The 19,186-nt window shown below is 52.8% G+C and overlaps 3 protein-coding genes across 3 annotated transcripts in view; all 3 read left to right on the top strand.

Moving 5' to 3' along the window:
- The window catches only part of IUM83_01315 (uncharacterized protein), a gene marked incomplete at both ends in the record, with an annotated part of 44,501 nt that extends 37,890 nt beyond the window's left edge, over positions 1-6,611 (top strand). The window contains one exon of the mRNA XM_067925159.1: positions 6,438-6,611. Coding sequence (XP_067797674.1) covers positions 6,438-6,611 — 174 coding nt within the window. The remainder of the gene's footprint in view (positions 1-6,437) is intronic.
- A 9,985-nt stretch (positions 6,612-16,596) lies between these two features.
- IUM83_01314 (Glutathionyl-hydroquinone reductase YqjG) lies at positions 16,597-17,813 on the top strand (the record flags this gene model as incomplete). Its single annotated transcript, XM_067925158.1, has 3 exons — positions 16,597-16,690; positions 16,800-17,539; positions 17,622-17,813. 3 exons carry the CDS (start codon positions 16,597-16,599, stop codon positions 17,811-17,813), a joined length of 1,026 nt encoding a protein of 341 aa, XP_067797675.1.
- A 608-nt stretch (positions 17,814-18,421) lies between these two features.
- Positions 18,422-19,135, top strand: IUM83_01313 (Mediator of RNA polymerase II transcription subunit 10; the record flags this gene model as incomplete). Its single annotated transcript, XM_067925157.1, has 1 exon — positions 18,422-19,135. One exon carries the CDS (start codon positions 18,422-18,424, stop codon positions 19,133-19,135), a length of 714 nt encoding a protein of 237 aa, XP_067797271.1.
- Positions 19,136-19,186: the final 51 nt, after the last annotated feature.

Here is a 19,186-nt window from a genome sequence, read left to right as displayed (position 1 = left end):
AGATCCCAGCGTTGCTACCTCACGGCTCGGGGTAGAGTAGAGTACCTGATGCCAGGCTCAAATCCCAGACCCCGAACTTAACATCCCAATCTAACGCAAAGGCGAACCTCAGGCTGAGTTCTAGATTCCAAAATCTCACTTTGGTACCATTCTCAGGCACTCCGTACTTTATATCCCAGGCTTGGGATCTCAGACCTAAGCAGCCAAGCGACTCCATATCGCAGCCTCGGAATGTCGAAGCCCAGATCCGAGCTGTGAACCAGATTCTGGGCCCGAAGTACCAGATCGGTGAATTCTAGATTGGGTCCCAGACCTCATGTTCCAGGTCAAACTCAAATCTCAGACTGGGGGGCCCAAGCCACTGCATTCAGGAGTCCGCGGAGGCTAGTTTTCAGATCGGGCCTGTCCAACTTGAAGTCTGTACAGACACCATACTTGGGTCAAAAAATATCCACAGTTCTGATCAATGTGGTTGGTACGAGGTAGGGCTTATGGATCTGACTGGCGGGTTCCGGCCTGGAATTCGCGGGACCCTTGCCCAGCTGTCCCACATGTTCGGTGGGTCCAAACAAATCATTCTCGAGTTGGCCCCAACGCACATAACCGAGAGATGCTCATGATCACCTCGACCCGGTCGTGAAATTGCCTGCCACGACTCCTGGGCATCAGGCCTAGCTATTTTGCGAAATGCTCGGAGTCACTTAACGTTCAGTTGCAGCGCTGGCACTCGTGATACCTTTTACACATGGCCGGTGACGAAATGGCAGATCAGCGGCTTCCCATATCATCGCAAGGTGTAGGCGGACGGGATATGGCGTCGTGGGCGCTCCTGCCACTCCCTCGACCTCCGGCAGCGCAGGCGCAACCTCCGGCAGCACATTCATGACTTCATGCAATATTCCCGCGTCGGCCAACAGGACGTACGCATCGATGGCAGCCTCCACGAACGCGTTTACGTTCCTCGAGGGCGCCTACGAGCTCTATGACGTCTTCCGTGATCTCCGGAGTACGTTCAGCGACTACGGCAGCTACATGCGCGGTACAGCACTCTGCGCAAGCAATACGGGCTTCACAGCCATCGTTTAGCAGCTCCACGAAGGCTCCCACGACGTCCACGGCCACCTCGATACCCATGGCACTCGTGACAACGACGACTACAGTGTTGACGCCTCCGCCAGCGTTGCAGACACCTTCGACAACGTCCCCGGCTGGCCCACAGCGATCATTCGCGTACTTTGGTCCCTCGCAATGTTATGCCCCCCCCCCCCCCCCCCCCCCGTGCCGTCCACCATTCGGGTGCCTGCGACTGGTGACGACGTTGATGACCACACAAACCTTGTCGACGGGCTGGATTGGGTCGGCGCATCGACAACACCACGCGCTTTTCGAACAGCGAGCTCGCGTCGCTCAGGATGGCACACGTCGCCGCCTTGCAGGATGTGATCCAGCTAGTAGGCTCGACACCCCTCAACTTCACTGATCCAATATCATACCAGTGTTCCGAGCGCGAAACGGTCTCCCTGGTTCAAGGCTTTGGCATGAAGTGTTTTGCACACCCTGTCATCGGCACGACCCACTGCTTGCAGCGTGTACTGAATGACGTTCAAGCGCTCAAGAGTCCCAGCTCCGGCAGCACCTCCAAAGTCCAGATTGGACAGCTCTCTGCAGAAGTTGATCGGCTGGGAGTTAAGCTGAAGTGCGAACGCGATTGGCATTCTCAGGAAATGCGGGACTATCAGAACTCCTATCAACACGAAGCCAGTGCAGCTGGATGGGAACAAGCAGTCCGCGACGAGATCCAGCGTTTGGAAACTCAGTTTAATTTCCAATTATCTGAGAACAAGAAACTCGGAAATCAGCTCAGGCGCAGCCACAAGTCTCTACCCGCCAGTCCAGCCCAACAACTTGAAGCCGAGGTCCAGGCGTTGACGAAGAAGCTGGGCAAGACGCAGGTCGAGAATCAGATGCTCTTCCAGCATTTGGAAAAGCGATGCAGCGATCATCTCGCCTGCCGGAGCACTCTTCGCACCAGCGACATCTCCACTACCCAGCTCAAGCGCCAGTTGCTGAGCGCATTCTCTCCGCTGAGGCGCTGATGAATTTCCTAAAGGCAAACAGCAACACCTCAGGATACTAGGAGCGACCGTACAAGTTGCTCTAGCATATCCAATGTCAGACAGATGCCCCAACCAGCTTCCAGACAACCCTGCAGATTTCACATCGTGATCAACCCTCTGATGATTGTGGCCCCTAGTGCTGGCCCAGTACCAAGCCCAGCGTCGGTGATCGTTCTCAGCCCTGCAGCTTCGACGCTCACGTCGCTCCTCGGTGCTGTCACACCTCCAGCGATCTCAGCCAAGGTCTCCGGCTTGGCTCCAGTCCAAGCACAATCTCCATCTCAGCCCAGCGGCAAGTCGGCTCAGCCCGAGGCTGCGTCAACTGCAAAGCCTAGCAAAGGAAAGGAAAACACAAAGCTCGGCTCCGCTCGAACTCCATTGCTGTGTAGCTCTCGGAAAGCTGGGGCAAGGCAGGGAAGGTTTCGTCCCAGTCAAACCATTCCGAGCGATCCCTGCTGCTTCCTGTGCAAGGTCGCCCCAGCTCACCAAAGTCAGGTGCCTCAGTAATCGGATGGCCTAGGTGATGCCCTGGAATTGATGCGCGCCAGCGTGGACCTCTGGGATGCCGTCGACCAAGCCAGCAACGGCAGCTCCTCCACGACCGGTTCGCGGAGAAAGTTCTCGCGAGGATGCAGGTCTACTGGGAGCAGCTGGATTCATGATGGATACGCGCTTTGATTACGATGTCATGGCTGTATTTCTCAACATCCCTGAGCTCGTGGACTTGTACCACGACCGCAAGGAGAGCAGCGCCGAATTCGAAATCGGGCGCCGGGACATCTGAGGTATACCGAAGGTTACACGAACGACATTAGGTTCGATCCAGGGCTGTGGGTCGTCCTTCACGATCCGTGCCATTGGATTCTGCGCGACCCAAGCCTCCAAAATGCTCGCACAAATCAGCTCGAGACTTCGGACGATGTTGAGCCGGCTCGCACACAGTTCGCCACCCGCAGCTCGGACGATACTTGTCTGGACTTGGTTCTTTATGGGCTTCAGGGAGATCACTTGGACGATGAAGAGCGAGCTCAAAACCCCATCGACCCAGGCATCATCTACGACCCAGCTGAGCTGGAGAGAGTTGCCAGATTGGGTTTTGACTGCGGACCATGGGCGCGAGGCCGAGGTCTAACGGCATCGAGGTTTTCGAGAAAAGCGACCGACTTCTCTTATTGGTTACTCGCATTTACCGCGCCAGAGTGGCATGAGGCTAGTTAGTGACTGCGGGGCTCGGCGGGTCCTAATAAATCCCTGTCGAGTCCTCTGGATAGTCATAGTGGATACACTTTTGCCTCTTATTTGGAATCCGGACTTAAGCGGAAGGCTCATCCGGTTGTAGAATTAGACCGAAAGCTCGGTCTATATTAGATATTTGTATTTATTGTGATAACCGGTGATTTTGTCACTCCGTATAGCTCTGTAAATCAGGGCTGTGAGCAAAAACGATACGTGGTAATTTGTACTGAATACGAAGTTAATGTGGGTACTAATCTGAGTAAGTCGGCTTAAATAGGAGTTGGGAACTGGGCTCTAAAGCCATCTTGTCAGAACAGAGTGGTGAGGGAGAGAGACAGCGGAGACACGATGTATGCCGCAGAATTTCGATGGAGAGCTGTGGTTAAGCCACCCAGCCCTGCTGAGTGGCGCCTTGACTTGGCTTAGCGTAGAGATTAGTATCAGGGCGCAACGTTCTAATATCGAAAGCAGCTAGCGCGGCTACGATGCGCTCTTCCGCTCTCGCGTAGAGGTCATCAAAGTTGCCTTTTGGGTCGAAGCAAAACTCCGCGTCATCGACACGGACGCTGGTTCTGCTCGTCCTGTTGATTCCTCCTCTTTTGACTGACATCTTGGCTAGTGTTTGCATAGCCGCTTGCTCGGTGGATTTATTTGTGCGGACTTCCTCGGAATGCCGAGGTTGGAGCTGACATTTCAGTTTATTTAGAGACCAAATCGATTCCGACTCTAAAATAGCTTTGACGCGATGCTCCATAAGACCGAGTATAATTAGGGGTACACAATTCTAAATAAGGGACGGATCGAAATAAATAAGGGTTCCCGTCTCTAAATAAGGCACTAAATCAGCCGATTTACTATCCGATTAGACATTCTGATTGCTTTTCACAATACACTACGGATTAGTTGTAGTCGAGGCCTCACCACCTCTAACTATTTAATCAGAGCAAAATATTCCCCCAAGCCACCAGAGTCATGTCCGTCTACGGTAAGGCTAGCTCTCCTAGCCGGATGGTCTGCATACGCTCGGCCGACGCAGGGTATGACTGTCGGTAAACTTAAGGTACACTGACCGAGAGTTCGCCCTGGTAGGGCCAAGAGTGAGTAGTGGGTGAGTGTTGGGAGGTAGAGAGTCCTCCCAGTACGTTTGTACGTTGTCCTGGATGCGTGGCATAGCCCCCCCCCCCCCCCCCCCCAGTGTGTCTGAACCTTTGGCCGACGGCGCCCCTGTTAAAGGCCTTGACCGGTCCGGTACCCTTCCTTTCTGAGGGACCACAGTGGGTTTAGCACGAAAGCGTTTACATTTACGCACCCCAATCGTTGCTCGTGGCTGGCGGTGCCTTTGTGTGGGCTCTACCTACCTGACCGATACTTCGACACGAGGCATATTTCCAGCCCGGTGTAAGGGATCGGACGTGGTTTTCAGGTTTAATCCCAACAATCTTCGCCGACCTTTCGTGGGAAGCGTGTGTTGCTGGTAGGACTCTTCCCATTTGGCGAGGCTGAGGGACGAGGACTCGTACAATCGTGAATTCCTACACCATAGAGTGTTGGAAAACCTCGAGCGTCTCCAAGGAGAAGAGGATGAGTAATTCACAGAGACCTAGCTTTAACTTAATATGACACCTTCACAACTTTGCAATGCTTGTGCCACTTGAGTCCTTCTGCGTCTCAGCTTCTTTTCATTTCTTCAGCTTGGCAACACTTCAGCTTCAGATTGACGTGGGGGCGGACGATGCGTCTGGCGGGATCGAGAAGGTAATCAACTTACTCAGTCAGCTGGCAGGCTCAGACGGCCGTATGAAGAAACGTCGCTATGACGCTGCTTCTGACGGCACTAATCACGGCAAGCGGTCGCGCACAGAACACACAGCTCCTACAGCCACCAGTAACCAAAAGAAGCCACGCGACCGATGGGATTTTAGCAACGCTCTGTGTAAGATTTATGACCAGCGCGGGTATACAACTAACTATCATGACCGTCACGTAGCCGAGCGGCAGCGCAAGCAGTCCACCAATCAATCCGCTGGACACGCCGCAGCCGCGGTGCAGTCCTCCGATGAGAAATGAAGGCGCGGGGTGTTGACAGACACCGCGCACAAACCACTCGATCCCGTCAACACTTTTGTGGGACACGTTGTTGACTCTGGTGCTTCATTTCACATGACTGGAATTCGAGAAGCTCTACTGAACATTGCGCCTTGTGATGACTACACCGTTCAAATGGCTGATACGCATATTGCTGTAGGAACAGAAGCCGGCGACCTCAAGATAGCCGACGGACCTCTTGGTATTGTACACAACGTGGTCTTCGTACCGTACCATCTCTCGCTCGAACGCTCCTCTCCGTATCGATGTTTACAGCAGATGGATTCAAGTGCGATTTCGGTGATAACGGATATACCGTGTACGGACCAACTATCTTTCGGAGCGCTATTTGTGATAGAGTGTATGTGAACACCAAGCCGACTGCAATAGGATTTGCAGCGACATCGCTCACAGTAACTTTCCCGACAGCAGCAAAAGATTTACTTGATTACTGGCATCGCCGAATTGGGTCATTTGCGTTATCAAGCAATATTGGACATGGAACGTGGTGGCCTCGTTCAAGGACTCCGCATCAAAGGCTCAAAGACATTCACCATGTGCACGGCTGACGACCATGTAATCGGATCCACTATAAACTTCAGGCTAAAGCGCCAGGCAAACGGTTCAATTGATCGGTTCCGAGCCCGGGTTTGTGCGCAAGGATGCGGCCAGATATACCTGCTCGATTATATCGAGACGTATGCTCCTGTTGTAACACTAATCTCTATTCGTGTATTTCTAGCAGAATGCAATCACAAAGGATGGCACTTTCGTCAAGGAGATATTCCCACAATCTATGTTAAGGCAGGATTGTGGGATGTCATTTACGCCAAGCAATCGATCAGATTTGAAGAAGGAGAACCCGGGCATGTCTGGTTGCTCGGCAAAGCACTGTATGGTCTGAAGCAGTCTGGACGTAAATGGAACGCTGAGCTCGATTATTTCCTTCGAAGTAGAGGCTTTACACTGTTGCCAGAAGACCCGTGTGTTTACAACCAGCCTAAAAAAGCTTTGGGTATCCTCGTGTACGTCGACGATGTCCTGATCGGTTACGACATCACGGAAGAGAAGAAGGAGTTAATGTCAGCCCTTCACGAAAAATACGACATCAAGGATCTCGGAGAACTCTTGTGGTTCCTTGACATGCGCGTCACTCGTGTCGGCAAGGAATAATGTGTATCGACCAAGAGCAGTACGCCACCGAGTTTGTCATTGATTCGCAGTGGACAAGTGCAGAGCAGCGACAACGCCGATGGATCAAAATACACTGCTGTACAAGGCTGGCGAAGAAGAGAACTCGCAGAACACGTCCCGTACAGGCAGGCAATTGGTACCTTGCTGTACCTCAGTCGGGTATCTCGACCAGACATATCCTTCGCTGTAAATCAAGCAGCGTCGCAGTGCAACAAACCAAGCGTTCGACATTGGCATGCATTGAAACGGATACTACGCTACGTGTTGACTACGCGATCCATGGGGTTAGAATTCCGACGCACCACAAAAGCCCCACACCTGCCGTTGTTCACAGATGCGGATTGGGCCAACGATACACGCGATAGAAAGTCAATTTCCGGTCAGTTATTACGTGTTCACGGCTGTCCCGTACACTGGTCCTGCAAGCGTCAGACTGTCGTGGCTAAATCATCAACCGCAGCAGAGTACATCGCAGCTGACATGGGCCTGGAAGACCTCAAGTGGACGACGATGTTGATTCACTCGCTCACAGGAGTGAAGTTGACCACGATACCTATGATGATCGACAACCTTTCAACGATACGGAGGTTCAAGAAGGAGAAAACGTCAAACTCGCAGAAAAGCGTCGACATCGCATTTCACTCTATCAAAGATGCATACCAAGATGGCGCCACCAAGCTCGCGTACTGCCCGACTTCCGAAATGCTTGCGAATGGCTTCACAAAAGCGCCGCGGAAGACACAGTTTTGTCACCTTCGAAGTGCGCTCGGACTTGTCAAGCTTGCTTCGACGCTCGACTCGCGGGGAACTGTCGATGCCACTGGTGAGGGTGACACGAACTCGAGTCAGAGCTGGTGGCTCGAGGCAACACTGATGACCCGAGGTGCACTATAGGTACAGGTAGGACGAGGGTGAGCAGGTTAGTGGGAAAACTCAGCGGTAACTCAGTCCAAAATTCACCACCTTCGCGACGGATGCATCCCAAAATCCATAGGGATCACTTCAAAAGGCCGAGATGCCAGGATATTTCCATACGAGTGCCCAGGGCCGGGCGGAGCTCCCTTAACTACGACACAATCGACACCTTCCTTGAAGTAGCGCTCCATATCTGCATTGATCCCAGGATAGTAGTATTCCCGGCGAAGTCTCTCGAAGGTCCGAGTGATTCCCTGATGGTCGACTTGGTAATCTTCATGGCTAAGCTGGAACAGGCCGCCCCTGAGAGAGGAAGGTACAACCAATCTGAGATTCCCAGTGGCGTAACTGGGTCGACGTTGGTGGGCCGGCTCAGATAATACAGGATATCACGAGAATCCAGTACAGAGAGATCGATCGCCTTAGCCTATTCTCAGCTTCAGCAGCTGACATATCCTCAAGATCGCCTTTAAGATAAGCTCTGAGCTTTTTCGCTCAGGGATCAACTTCTTGCTGCGCAAGAACTTGTCGCCACCTCTCAGGTATTAACGCGGCCGGCGTCGTCGTCCCCGTTGTATACCCAGGCTCTGCATCAGTCTTTGTTTCTGCGGTCTCAGCTATTGTGTTCCTGACCTCCTCGGGCTCAGCTTCATGGCGCCGCGCTTGTTTACGAGTAACCATGAAAATCTCAGCGTCGGGAGTCAGTGGCTCAGCCGCAGCTTCGAGGGATATCGGTTCAGGCTCAGCACATTCAGGTACCTCCAATTTCACAAGCTTCTCAGGGATTCGGTTGAACTGTCTGAGCTGGCGCAGCTCCATCGGGGCATCAACACGACCGGGTGGTTAGTACGGAGTGGCTTCGAGATCAGATAATCTCCAGCCGTGTTGAATGCTCGCTTGACATGAACCGATTTCAGCGACTTAAACTCGAGACGGATAGACTCAACAGATGAAGCCCAGGGTTCAGTCATTGAATCAAATTCTGTATGTGTTCAATCGCAATCTGAGAATCTCCAACCACAACCAATTCTGATATCCTGTGTTTCAGCGCGCCATGCGAGCACCTTCGATCAGACCGTGGTATTCAGCTTCACTCACCGTGATACCATCAAAGGAGAAACCCCGAGCTTCAACAGCGTCCCAGAATGGCGACTTCCACAGGATGCACCCAGCACTGCCACGCCGATCTGAGAGTTTAGCTGCTCCGTCGAAACTACAGCCATCCCTCGTAATCAGCTTCGAGTATCTCCAGATTGAACGGCGGAGCTCGGACTGGCTGGGGTCAGGTTCTCAGTGATTTTACCAAGCAGCTTTTGGGTGGTAATCCCAGTTCCCAGGATTGCAGCGACTTACTCGACTCTGTGAACCTCCAAGGACCATAGCGCCATGCGAGCGGCCCACTGTTCACAGCGACCTTCAGAGACTGAGATCTGAAAACCATCTCAGGACCGAATACCGGTGTAGACTGTAACGGGGTTACACGTACAAGTGGCTGCAAGCCACTTGTGAATTTAACAGATAGGTTATCTGTTAAAAGTTTTAGATACTTCCTCACCTTGGTGTAAGACACACCAATGCATACATTGAAGTGGACCACCACAATGAGTGGTCCACACATACCCAAAGATCCTATTGGTAGAAAGCAGCATCTTTCTACCAATCAGAGTCATGTATATTAGCGGGGCTCTGACAGCCAGCCGCTGTCAATCCTTTCATAGATGATAAACAGTTTTTAGCAGATTTTAGAGGAAGATCAATTTACAAGCAATACAGTTCTCATTTTACCTAATCTAAGTCACTTGGAATCCCTTCTTATTTAACTTATATTTGTGTATTCAAATATAATTAACCTAAGTAATTACTAAGTACTTACGCTTCTTCATACACGTTGCGCAACGTGTAAGCTAAAGTAGTGAGTCAAGTTAGACCCACTACATAGACGTTCAGCAACTTGCATCCGACTAACATCGTGTAGAAAGCGCTTAGAATTCTGAGCAGGGTAACAACCGCCTTCTCAGTTGAGTGGTATCTGAGGTCCTGATCGCGGAGCACTTTCCAGCATAACGCACCGGATGAGTTACTCCATCGTACTCTTGTCCCAGCACGACACAGACAACCCAGAGATTAACATGAACTATGGTCACAAATTGCATCTTCCTGTCTGGATGTCGAGGCAGTGGTGTCGACACAATTTTATCCTTCGGGATCCGGCAGTGATGTCGGCTATCGTGGACTTGATCGTCGGTCAACTTATAGAGAACAGAGGCTATAACTGGAAGGTCTTTAATAAACGTATTGTAGTAGTTGAGACTCCACAGAAAAGATTGAACCCCTTCCGAGTCAGAGGAATGGCAAACTATGGACTCCCTTGGCGATTTTTGGCTTTGCTCGAATCCCGTCAGCCCCAATTTCATGGGATAGGTGCGAGATCGTCTTGTCACCAAATTCGGTCTTGGGTAGACTCACAGGAACCACCAGTATCGCAGTCGGCGCAAAAGCGATCCAGTTCAATACACAATTGATCCGACGAACTTCGTTCCAGAACTGGGCTCAGCTGAGGTGGGGCTGGGATATTGCTGCGGAACACCGTCAACTCTGCAGACAGCACCGGCAATTCATCCTCAGCTCTATCTGTGCTTTCTAGCTCAATTCCCAGAAACGGCACACAGCTGGGTCCACCTGAGCCTCTCCCGAAGGTGGGGGGCGGACAAACCCCACCGACAGTTGCCAACATGTGCTGGTAGATCAGCGGGGCTTTAACAACCCAAGCGGCATGCGGGTCCACTGCCAATAGTCTAACGGGTAAATAAATGCTGAGGTGAGCTTAGCTCTAAGCATCATGGGCACAGCCCAGAATCCACTAACCATGTCCAACTGAGAAACCACATTACACTCTCAACCCCAATCGATAAGTCATCAACCAAGGGCAGAGGATAGTGCATGAGCTTGATCAGCTGGTTCACCAGTCTGTAGTCGAAGTAAAGTCGAATAGCAACTCCATTTTCTACATCACAATGACAATTGGTGATGCCCAATCTGAGTGGGAAGTCTCGATTATCCCGGTTTCCAGTAACTTCTTGAGAAGATCGGACACCTTCGGCAACCGATGTGAAGGAACACATGTGAAGGAATTGATTTCGAGCGCTGAGCCACAGGCTTGGCATCACCTACATCCAAATCACAGACAACGCATCGTGAACACCACTCCCAGAAAACTTGCGTGGTTTCTTCCTAAGATTTCTCGGATCTGAGAGTCCATCTCAGATGTGGTTTCACCAGCTTCACCGATGTTGACTGAGCTCGCGCCCGCTTTGGGGTTCAGATCCTTCGGTTCCGAGAGAGCTGCCAATTGATCTCGGAAATCGATCAGTAGTGCGCTTCATTCGTGATAGAACGTCATAGCTTCTTCATCTGCCTCAGCCTCCATTCTCAGACATCGAGTAAGCGCCTCTTCCAGCTGAGATATGAGCTTATTAACAAAATTCTCAGGTTTTCTCGGGAATACTCGCTTCGTTTCTCACCTGCACTCTCAGACGTTTCACCACATCCAGCAAGCGACGGGGAGCGTGGACGGGTCTAAGACTCATCACAATCCTAGTGTTTCTGAGATTCATCATACTTAGGCTGATAAACATCTGGACCCTAATCACTTCTGGGCCCTTCCTCCTCAAACTGAGAAAAGGAGCCCGGGGGCAATGGCGGCCAGGTCTGAGCTTAGACTGAAGTTGGCTGCGTAATCACGAATCCCGGCATAGATATCCCTTTAGCTACATATGCCGCTGCGACTGAAGTCCCAGACTCGTCCTTGACCTTCAGTTCAGAATATCTCGCAATCTTCGGATTCCGTAATATATTTTGAGGCCAGAGATGAGGACGCTTCTCAACTGCACGGGAGTTATTCAATTCCCGGAGTTTCTCAGCTTCCACTTCCTGTCTCAGAAAATCTTCGGAGGGCTCAACTTCAAAGATCAACCGAGGTGGCGCTTGTATAGGCCGAACTTCAGATTGATTTCGTTGAACCTGGACAAGACATCTCGCAGATCTTTGACATGTTACGTCGTTGAACACCGTAATATCGTCGATGAAGACGCGACCACGGTAGTGGTTGTCGCTGAGAGCGCCTTGAATGATCCGACACGTGGTGTGAGACTAGTGTCAGTCCGAACGGGCATTCGTTGAACCAATACTGCACGCCACCCCACGTGAACAAGACTTTTGGGCGGTCACAAATTTCAACCATGAATCGATGGAAGGACCGCTTAAGATCCTGCGCTGAGACGATGTGTATGCCCTTGAAGCCCGTGTGCGTCTCCTTGATTGTCGGCATAGGGTTCTTGAGGACAACCACGAGGATCACGTTAATTCCTCGCGCGTCGGAGTATGCACGAATGTCGGTCTTCCTCGCGTCCGGCAGTTTTTTTTGTATGAATAGGTCATCTGGCTGTTCCAGTCGCAGCCTGGAGGTGCCCGCCCGATAACGTCGGCGGCCAACCATTCTCGAACCGGCTTGCTAACCGCCGGTTTTACCGTTTGACGTAGCGGATACTGCAGATGATGGTAGTGCTTCCCTTCTACCGTAGATATATGAACCTCGTTGTTTGGGACGTTGTAGAAGGAATCGAGAGGGGTGCCGTAACTCGCTGAGAGCTCCGGTTCTTGAAGTCGTACAGCCGTGTTCCGAAGCTTGTTGTACTCGGGTGTCGAGCCGAATACGCGAGGTGGCACGTAGTCAGCTTCGTCTTCTTCTGGTATAGGCGCGATTTTCGCTGCTGTTACATGACACGATGCGCCTCTGGATTTTTCCCGTGGCCACATCCGACTGCCGAACTGGACGGATACGATGGAGCAAGATTAGTCGCTCTGGATTGGAATCCAGTGGCGTGCTGTGTGACACGTAGAGAGTGATTTCTTGTGTGGAGATTTGGTACTACCAGTGCTTGCAGTTCGTATGGGCTCACAGGATCGGAGATGTGCCCCTGGATGAGCATTCATATTCAACGTGGAATAACACATTCTGTCCGTCCGCCGACATCCTCACCGCTGGAAAAGCCTAACGCGTAAAAGCGTAGTCGGAGAACGTATCCCGACTACAGCATGCATTGGCTCCGTTCAAGACACTGGATCAAGACCAAATGACCGCGCCCCCCCCCCCCCAACATCATGACCCAGTGCATCAAGCACCCCAGTGACGAAGATTCACGGTTTACCAGACAGGATGGTGGCATCCCGGATCATGACACACTGAATGACCAAGTGCCACACTGAATCGAGTTGATCTCCAGATGAACACCCTGGATGGAGTCAAGTGAATTCCCATTCAGTGCAAGCTACCCGTGATTACACAATGGAATTTGTCCCCAGCCTGAATGCGACCAAGACAAACCCGTCGACACTGTATTAGCCGCACGTCGAATGGCGAAGGCCAGTTCGACCGCGAAGGGTCGATGCACCAGATACCGCTGTCATCAAGTGATGAGTGATGCCGTGAAGAAGGTCGACGCCATCAGATCGAAGAATAGTCAAGTCAAGTCAAGCATACCGAAAGCTTTACTAAAAGTCAACGAAGTTATAGAAGATAGCTAGCCAAAGGAAACAATCAATTGCCAAGAACAAGACAAGCCCCCCCCCCTCCCCCCGCCGAGAGCAGCTCGACGGACCCGGAGACGACATCTGGCGCCGTGTGGAAGACAAGCTGCCCAGAACATTACCCGGGGGCCCAAGACGACAGTCGTTCGAGGCCTCCCCGACGTTGCGAGGGTTGGGTGAGTGGCTTCTCACTTGTTTCAAGCCGAAGCGGGCAATGACTGGGGTGTCGCACCCTGTGGTGATCTGCTCTGGCTTCATATTCAAGTTGCCACATCCATTCTGGATGTCCATTTCATATTTCCCTACTATTGGTTCAGGTGCTTGTTAGCGATTGCCCCTGGGACTGAATTGGTTTACTGCTGCGTGATAGGATTGCGTTTTGTATTGTTTTATATCTCCCTTACCAAGTGAGGGTGGTGCGCGAACGCTGAGTGCGCATCCGGTACTGACCATTGTACGGGGTAAAGGCTCGATTGTTGACTGGTGTATAGACCCCCCACCCAAGGGTCTCAAAGAATAAGTGGTGGCTGTATATTGTGTGACGTTTAGCTCGACATTGCATTTCTGTGTGGTTGGTTATTCTGAATTACGGGTCTGACTGTGACTCCTACCATTCAGTCTGATCATTACTCCATGCAGGATAGTTTTGGAGCAACTTACATTTCTGTAGACTCAATTGTATATTATTAACAACTTCAGGTGGCAAATCCGGTCCGGCAAAGATAAACGTACCGACAGGGGTTGACTTAGGGACATCGCCAATACTGGACCCTCGATCCAGTAGTCCTGATCCCGTTCCTGTTCCAACTCATTCAATGTGTTGGTGACTGGATCGTGGTGACAGACACCGAAGGTACTCCGCATCTGGGATCCACTTCCAGATTACGGCACTCGCACTATACACCTGGACGATACACCTACCTCGCCTCATACAGCCGTCGTGAAGAGGAGATTTGACACGACGATGCCCAGCACACCAAGGTGGTCGCGGCCCAGTAGGAAGTCTGGTCGGACCAAGCTCCATGATCCGAAGTCGGGAGTGTGTAAAGCTCATGTTGCATTCCAGCTGGACTGATCCCTTGAGTTATCATCCTTCACAGAGCATCTGCGCGTGTGCCAACTGAATAGGTCGAATACTGGCGTGTTTCGGCGAGAGCTCGTCAGCAATGCGCATAGACAGGATGGTATGCGATGCCCCCGTGTCTACCAGCGCAAGAAGCTGGCGTCCAGCACAAACAACGAGCACCTCGGTGGGCGGTACTACGGCTGCGGAAGTGCTCACCACAGCTTGTACTATGCTCACAGACGTATCGCTGTCTGCGTCGTTCAGTAGCGTCTGGTTTACTAGCTCCGAAAGTTCGTTCTCGTCAAATCCGGCATAGCCAGTATCTACTTCCATCAGATCAACTTTCACATGGTTAGTACAGTGATTGGCGTAGTGTTCAAATTGGTGACACTTGTAACACTCCACCTTGCTCAAGTCCTTGACGCCATGCTGACAAGCACATTCACGACCGCCGCTAAGCCAGTAGCTTAGTGGGTGTTTCACCCTTGTTCAAGGTGTACTCAGGGGACGTTTGCACCCTTACTTGATAGGCCCATTGTATGTGCGTATGGACGATATTCAATCAGAATTTGGTTTGCCCCGACTACCGCACCCTGCGGAATTAACTTGCGCCGACGGGCGTGTTGCTTAACAGGGACCAGGTCCCTGTACCGCCCCCGAGGCTCGCACAAGGCCAAGTGGGGACGCTCCGAGTGATCTACAGTCGAGTTCTGCTAACCCCCAAATAAATTCCAGTTCAACATCCAAGCCGTGTCGTGTTTCGGCCTGGTTTCCCTTCGTTGTTGTATACTCCACACGCGGGGCATTGGTTTGCTGGTTTTGCTTGCTGGATGGCTGATTTCTTGGTGATGCTTCATATTTTCGGGCGGAAGGTGATTCGGCCTGAGGCTTTGGCAGAGCAACACCTGGGATAGTGGTTTCTAGTGTTGCTGGTGGTATCTGTGTGGCGCGATTAACCTGGGATAGTGGTTCCCAGCTTCGCTCTGTCGCCTATATCAAGGCGTGGTGCGCGGAAGTCCCAGGGTGCAGCGTGAGAACACTGGATCAAGACAGGTTCAAGCCGAACAAATTCTCGCGGCCACTCTTAGGTCTGAGGGCGAGTGAAGACCTGTTGTGCGGCTCTCAGTCTGAGCCGCTGGAGGGGGTGTTGTGACTGGAAGCGACTCGGAGCCGGAGAGGAAGAGGTTGTTAAGGCCCAGAGTCCAAGGGCCTGATAAAGCGGAGTGAGCTAAGTGTATGCTGAGGTTACGTGTATATATTCATTTAAAAAGATGGGGCACAGCAGACTTCGCACGTCCTTTCACGCGAGGATCAAGCTTCGTCTGGGACCGACTGGAAATTCTCGGGTTCGGAGGCATGTGGTGTTGTCGATGGAAGTCTGGGCTCACAGCGTAGCCTTAGGAAGAACCTAGACAAGGGGTTGCAAGGGCGAGGATCACACGCCTTGCCCAGCCTGGGATTTGAGACTTGGGCTCAGATTCTGGGTTGAATGATCTGAGAGCAAGGTCTAGCCTCGCGGCTACTATCTGATTTAGGAACCCGCATCGCCACAATTACTACGCCGGGATTCGTTAAAATAGAGCAGAGCGAGCCTGTGGCGCGACGGCAATTGTGTGTCAATGCGGATGGGCGCCTTCTTGCACACAACTAGATGGGGGTCATGAAGCGTCCGGGCTGGCCAGTGTTAAAACGTCGGTCACAGAACCTGTATTTGACAACAATTTTCCCGTTGGTTTTGATCTCCCTCACAGCGTGTTCCCATACAGGATAATCAGAACGACCGGGACGTCGAGCGGGAGACCGCTGGGACGATGGTGAAGGCAGCCGCGTCGAACGTTGCTGCACGCCAGCCACACTAGGGGAGACTGCATGCGGCTCGACTGACTCTGTCTTGTCTTCGCGGTGGATTGGGGACTCCGAGGCGCGATGCTCCAACACTGTTCGTAGAGAACCGACTGCAGGTTCGCCGCTGTGCTTGAACGATCGACGGCAGTCTTCTTCTCCCCCCGTGATGGGGCGGGAAACTCCAGCGCTAGTCTAGTGGCCGGTGGCAGTACCACTGACCACGAGCGATGGCTGGATGGAGCCTCTCATCGGATGAATCTTTTACTGTAAACGACAACGATGCGCTGAATTGTGTGTCAAAACCGTCGCAATTATTTTCTAACCATTGAAAACGTTGATTACGTGAACAACGCTGAGTTGATTACCATCAACGGGTGTGATTGCCATCGACGAGGTGATTACCATCGCTCTCGTTCTTGCATGTACATCCTATTGGCTACTGTTTCTACCAATCAGCTACACCATTGATTGCACCGCCACCAACTGCACCACACAAACAAAGATACCACCAGCAACCCAAGCAACCCCTGCAAACCACCAACCAACCTACTCATGTCGGTCTTCAAATCAGCAAAAGCGCAGAACAAGCCTGCGAGCAAATTCCGCAACTTCATCGAGCGCAGCAGCGACGCTGCGTTCCCTGCTGGTAAGTTGTTTGGAATTCATACCACGGCGTTAACTTGAGCTGATCATCTTCATTACGCAAACACGTACATCATCATCATCAACATCATCTTCATGTCGCTCCCCTGCAGAGAAGGACAGATACCACCTGTACGTCTCGTACGCATGCCCATGGGCTTCGCGCTGTCTGAGCGCGATGTACCTGAAAGGGTTGGACGGCATCATCGGGCTATCTGTCGTGCACCCGTTGATGCAGCGCACGCGGCCGAACGACGAGGAGGATACCCACACCGGGTGGACTTTCGTGGACCCCGCGACTACGCCTTTTCTCACTGGACCAACCGGTTTTGGGTCGTACTCGTCTAAGGACTGCACCCCCGACACGGTGAACAACGCGCGCTTCCTCCGAGACTTGTACGAGAAATGCACTTCGGAGAAGACAACCTACTCGGTGCCTTTGCTCTGGGACAAGAAGAAAAACACCATCGTCTCGAACGACTCCGCGGACATCGTGCGCATGTTCAACAGTGCGTTCAATGATCTGGTGCCTTCCAAGCTGGACCTGTACCCCGAAGATCTGCGCTCGGAGATCGACGAGATCAACGACTGGATCTACAACGACGTCAGCCACGGCGTGTACAAGTGTGGTTTCGCTGGGTCGCAGGAGCTCTACGACGCCGCCGTCGCTAACTTGTTCGCCGGCCTGGATCGCGCAGACAAGATGTTGTCGGAGCACCGCTACCTCGCCGGCGACCGGTTCACGGAAGCTGATCTCAAGTTTTTCCCGACGCTCGTCCGCTTCGATGAGGTGTATGCAGTCCACTTCAAGGCCAACAAGAAGCTCATCGAGCAATATCCGAACCTCAGCAACGTGCGTGCCTCTCGTCATATTGCTCGTGCTTCACACTATGTTTCGACCACATGACTAACAGCCATTGTGTGCATTTGAACAGTACGCCCGGGACATCTTCCAGCTGCCTCGCATGGCAGCGACCGTCAACATGCCGCACATCAAGACCCACTACTACGGTTCTCACACGCACTTGAACACGTTCGGGATCATCCCCACCGGCCCCAACACTGACTTCACGCGCCCACACGACCGCGATCGATTCACCACCGCAATCCCCCCTACGATCGAGTAGATGGAGTCTGCGGTCATCGAGGCACAGGCACATACAGCGGAGGCGACGCTGATTCTACTGGTGGCAAACACAGGTCCATAAAAAGCGAGCATTGTTGAAATCGACGGCAAGATTTGGGGACCCACGTCGTCGTGAGAAAAAAAAAAACTAGTTTGGACACAATGTGAAACACGTGAACGCACTACATTCGCTTTTCAGGGATGTATCTCTCTCTAGACAGTTTGTAGCACCTTACAGAAAGAAGTACGTAAAGTACGCTGGAGGCGGCCAAGTCGTCGATGCGGTGTGAATATGGCAGAATCGGCTCCAGCTCACTTGGTGCCCATTACTTGCCCCTGGCGTCCCTCTCCTCTCTTTTAAGCATACTAGTCTTCCTTGAATCCTTATCGCCCCCTTAGGACAGTTAATACTCGTTTCATGACTTTAATCATCCCTTGTCGATTGATTCCCTGTTGTTTTTGCAAAAAAAAAACAGGTATGCATGTGTCATAACGTGCGTACCCAGCTGCTGCGTCCATACAAATAACAAGTAAAACCTTCCAAATAATTTCACGTTTTGTCCGTCGGAAATAAAAAAATAAAAAACCGTTTCTTTCTTTCTCTCAAACATGGACGCGCCCAAGGTGATCGAGGACGACGACGTGGAGGCCGAGCCGGACCAGTTCCTGGCGGACCTGCCGCCCTCGGGCCGCTCCGAAGGTTCCGGCGCGGCCGCGACGGGCTCGTCGCAGCAGCCCACGCCGCTGGGCGCGGCCTCAGAGCCGCAGGAGCGGCGCGCGCAGGTCGGCGCCAGCCCGTACCTGGCGCCCTTCACGCCCAGCGGGTCCCCTCCGCGGCCCAAGACGCCGTCCACCGTCGCGGGCCCGGGTCGGGCCCGGGCCGCCAAGCCGCAGCTGGTACCCGTGGGCCGTGGCGGACCCGCGGCCTTCGGGCAGGGCCCGGCGCTGCCCCGTGATGACGTGGTGAAGCACCTGCCGCCCAAGCTGCTGGAGACGCTGGTGGACGTCGTGCGGACGCTGGACCAGCTGGCGGACGGCGCGGCGGACTTCCGGCCGGACCAGCTGGGCTTCCTCAGCGACAAGGCCGCGCGCTACGTGGAGCTGCTCAAGGCGGCGGACGCGGCGGCCGCCGACTACCACGCGGACATCCCGCTGCAGGTGCTGAGGGCGCTGGACGAGGAGAAAGACTCGAACCCAGAGCTCTTCACCAAGGCGCAGCTGGAGAAGTGCCAGCACGAGAGCGAGCAGGCCGCCGCCAAGGCAGACACGCTCGAGATGCTCAAGGAAGCGCTGCAGTCCGGACTGCAGACGGAGATCCAGTGACTGTTACCGGCAGAAATGAGGTGGTTGAGGTGGAGCTTGCTGGCAGTTTAG

Source organism: Phytophthora cinnamomi, assembly GCF_018691715.1.
Source record: "Phytophthora cinnamomi strain GKB4 chromosome Unknown Contig14, whole genome shotgun sequence".
Lineage (NCBI taxonomy): Eukaryota > Oomycota > Peronosporomycetes > Peronosporales > Peronosporaceae > Phytophthora > Phytophthora cinnamomi.
Note: the sequence above shows the minus strand (reverse complement) of the source record. Positions and strands in the feature narration are given on the sequence as shown.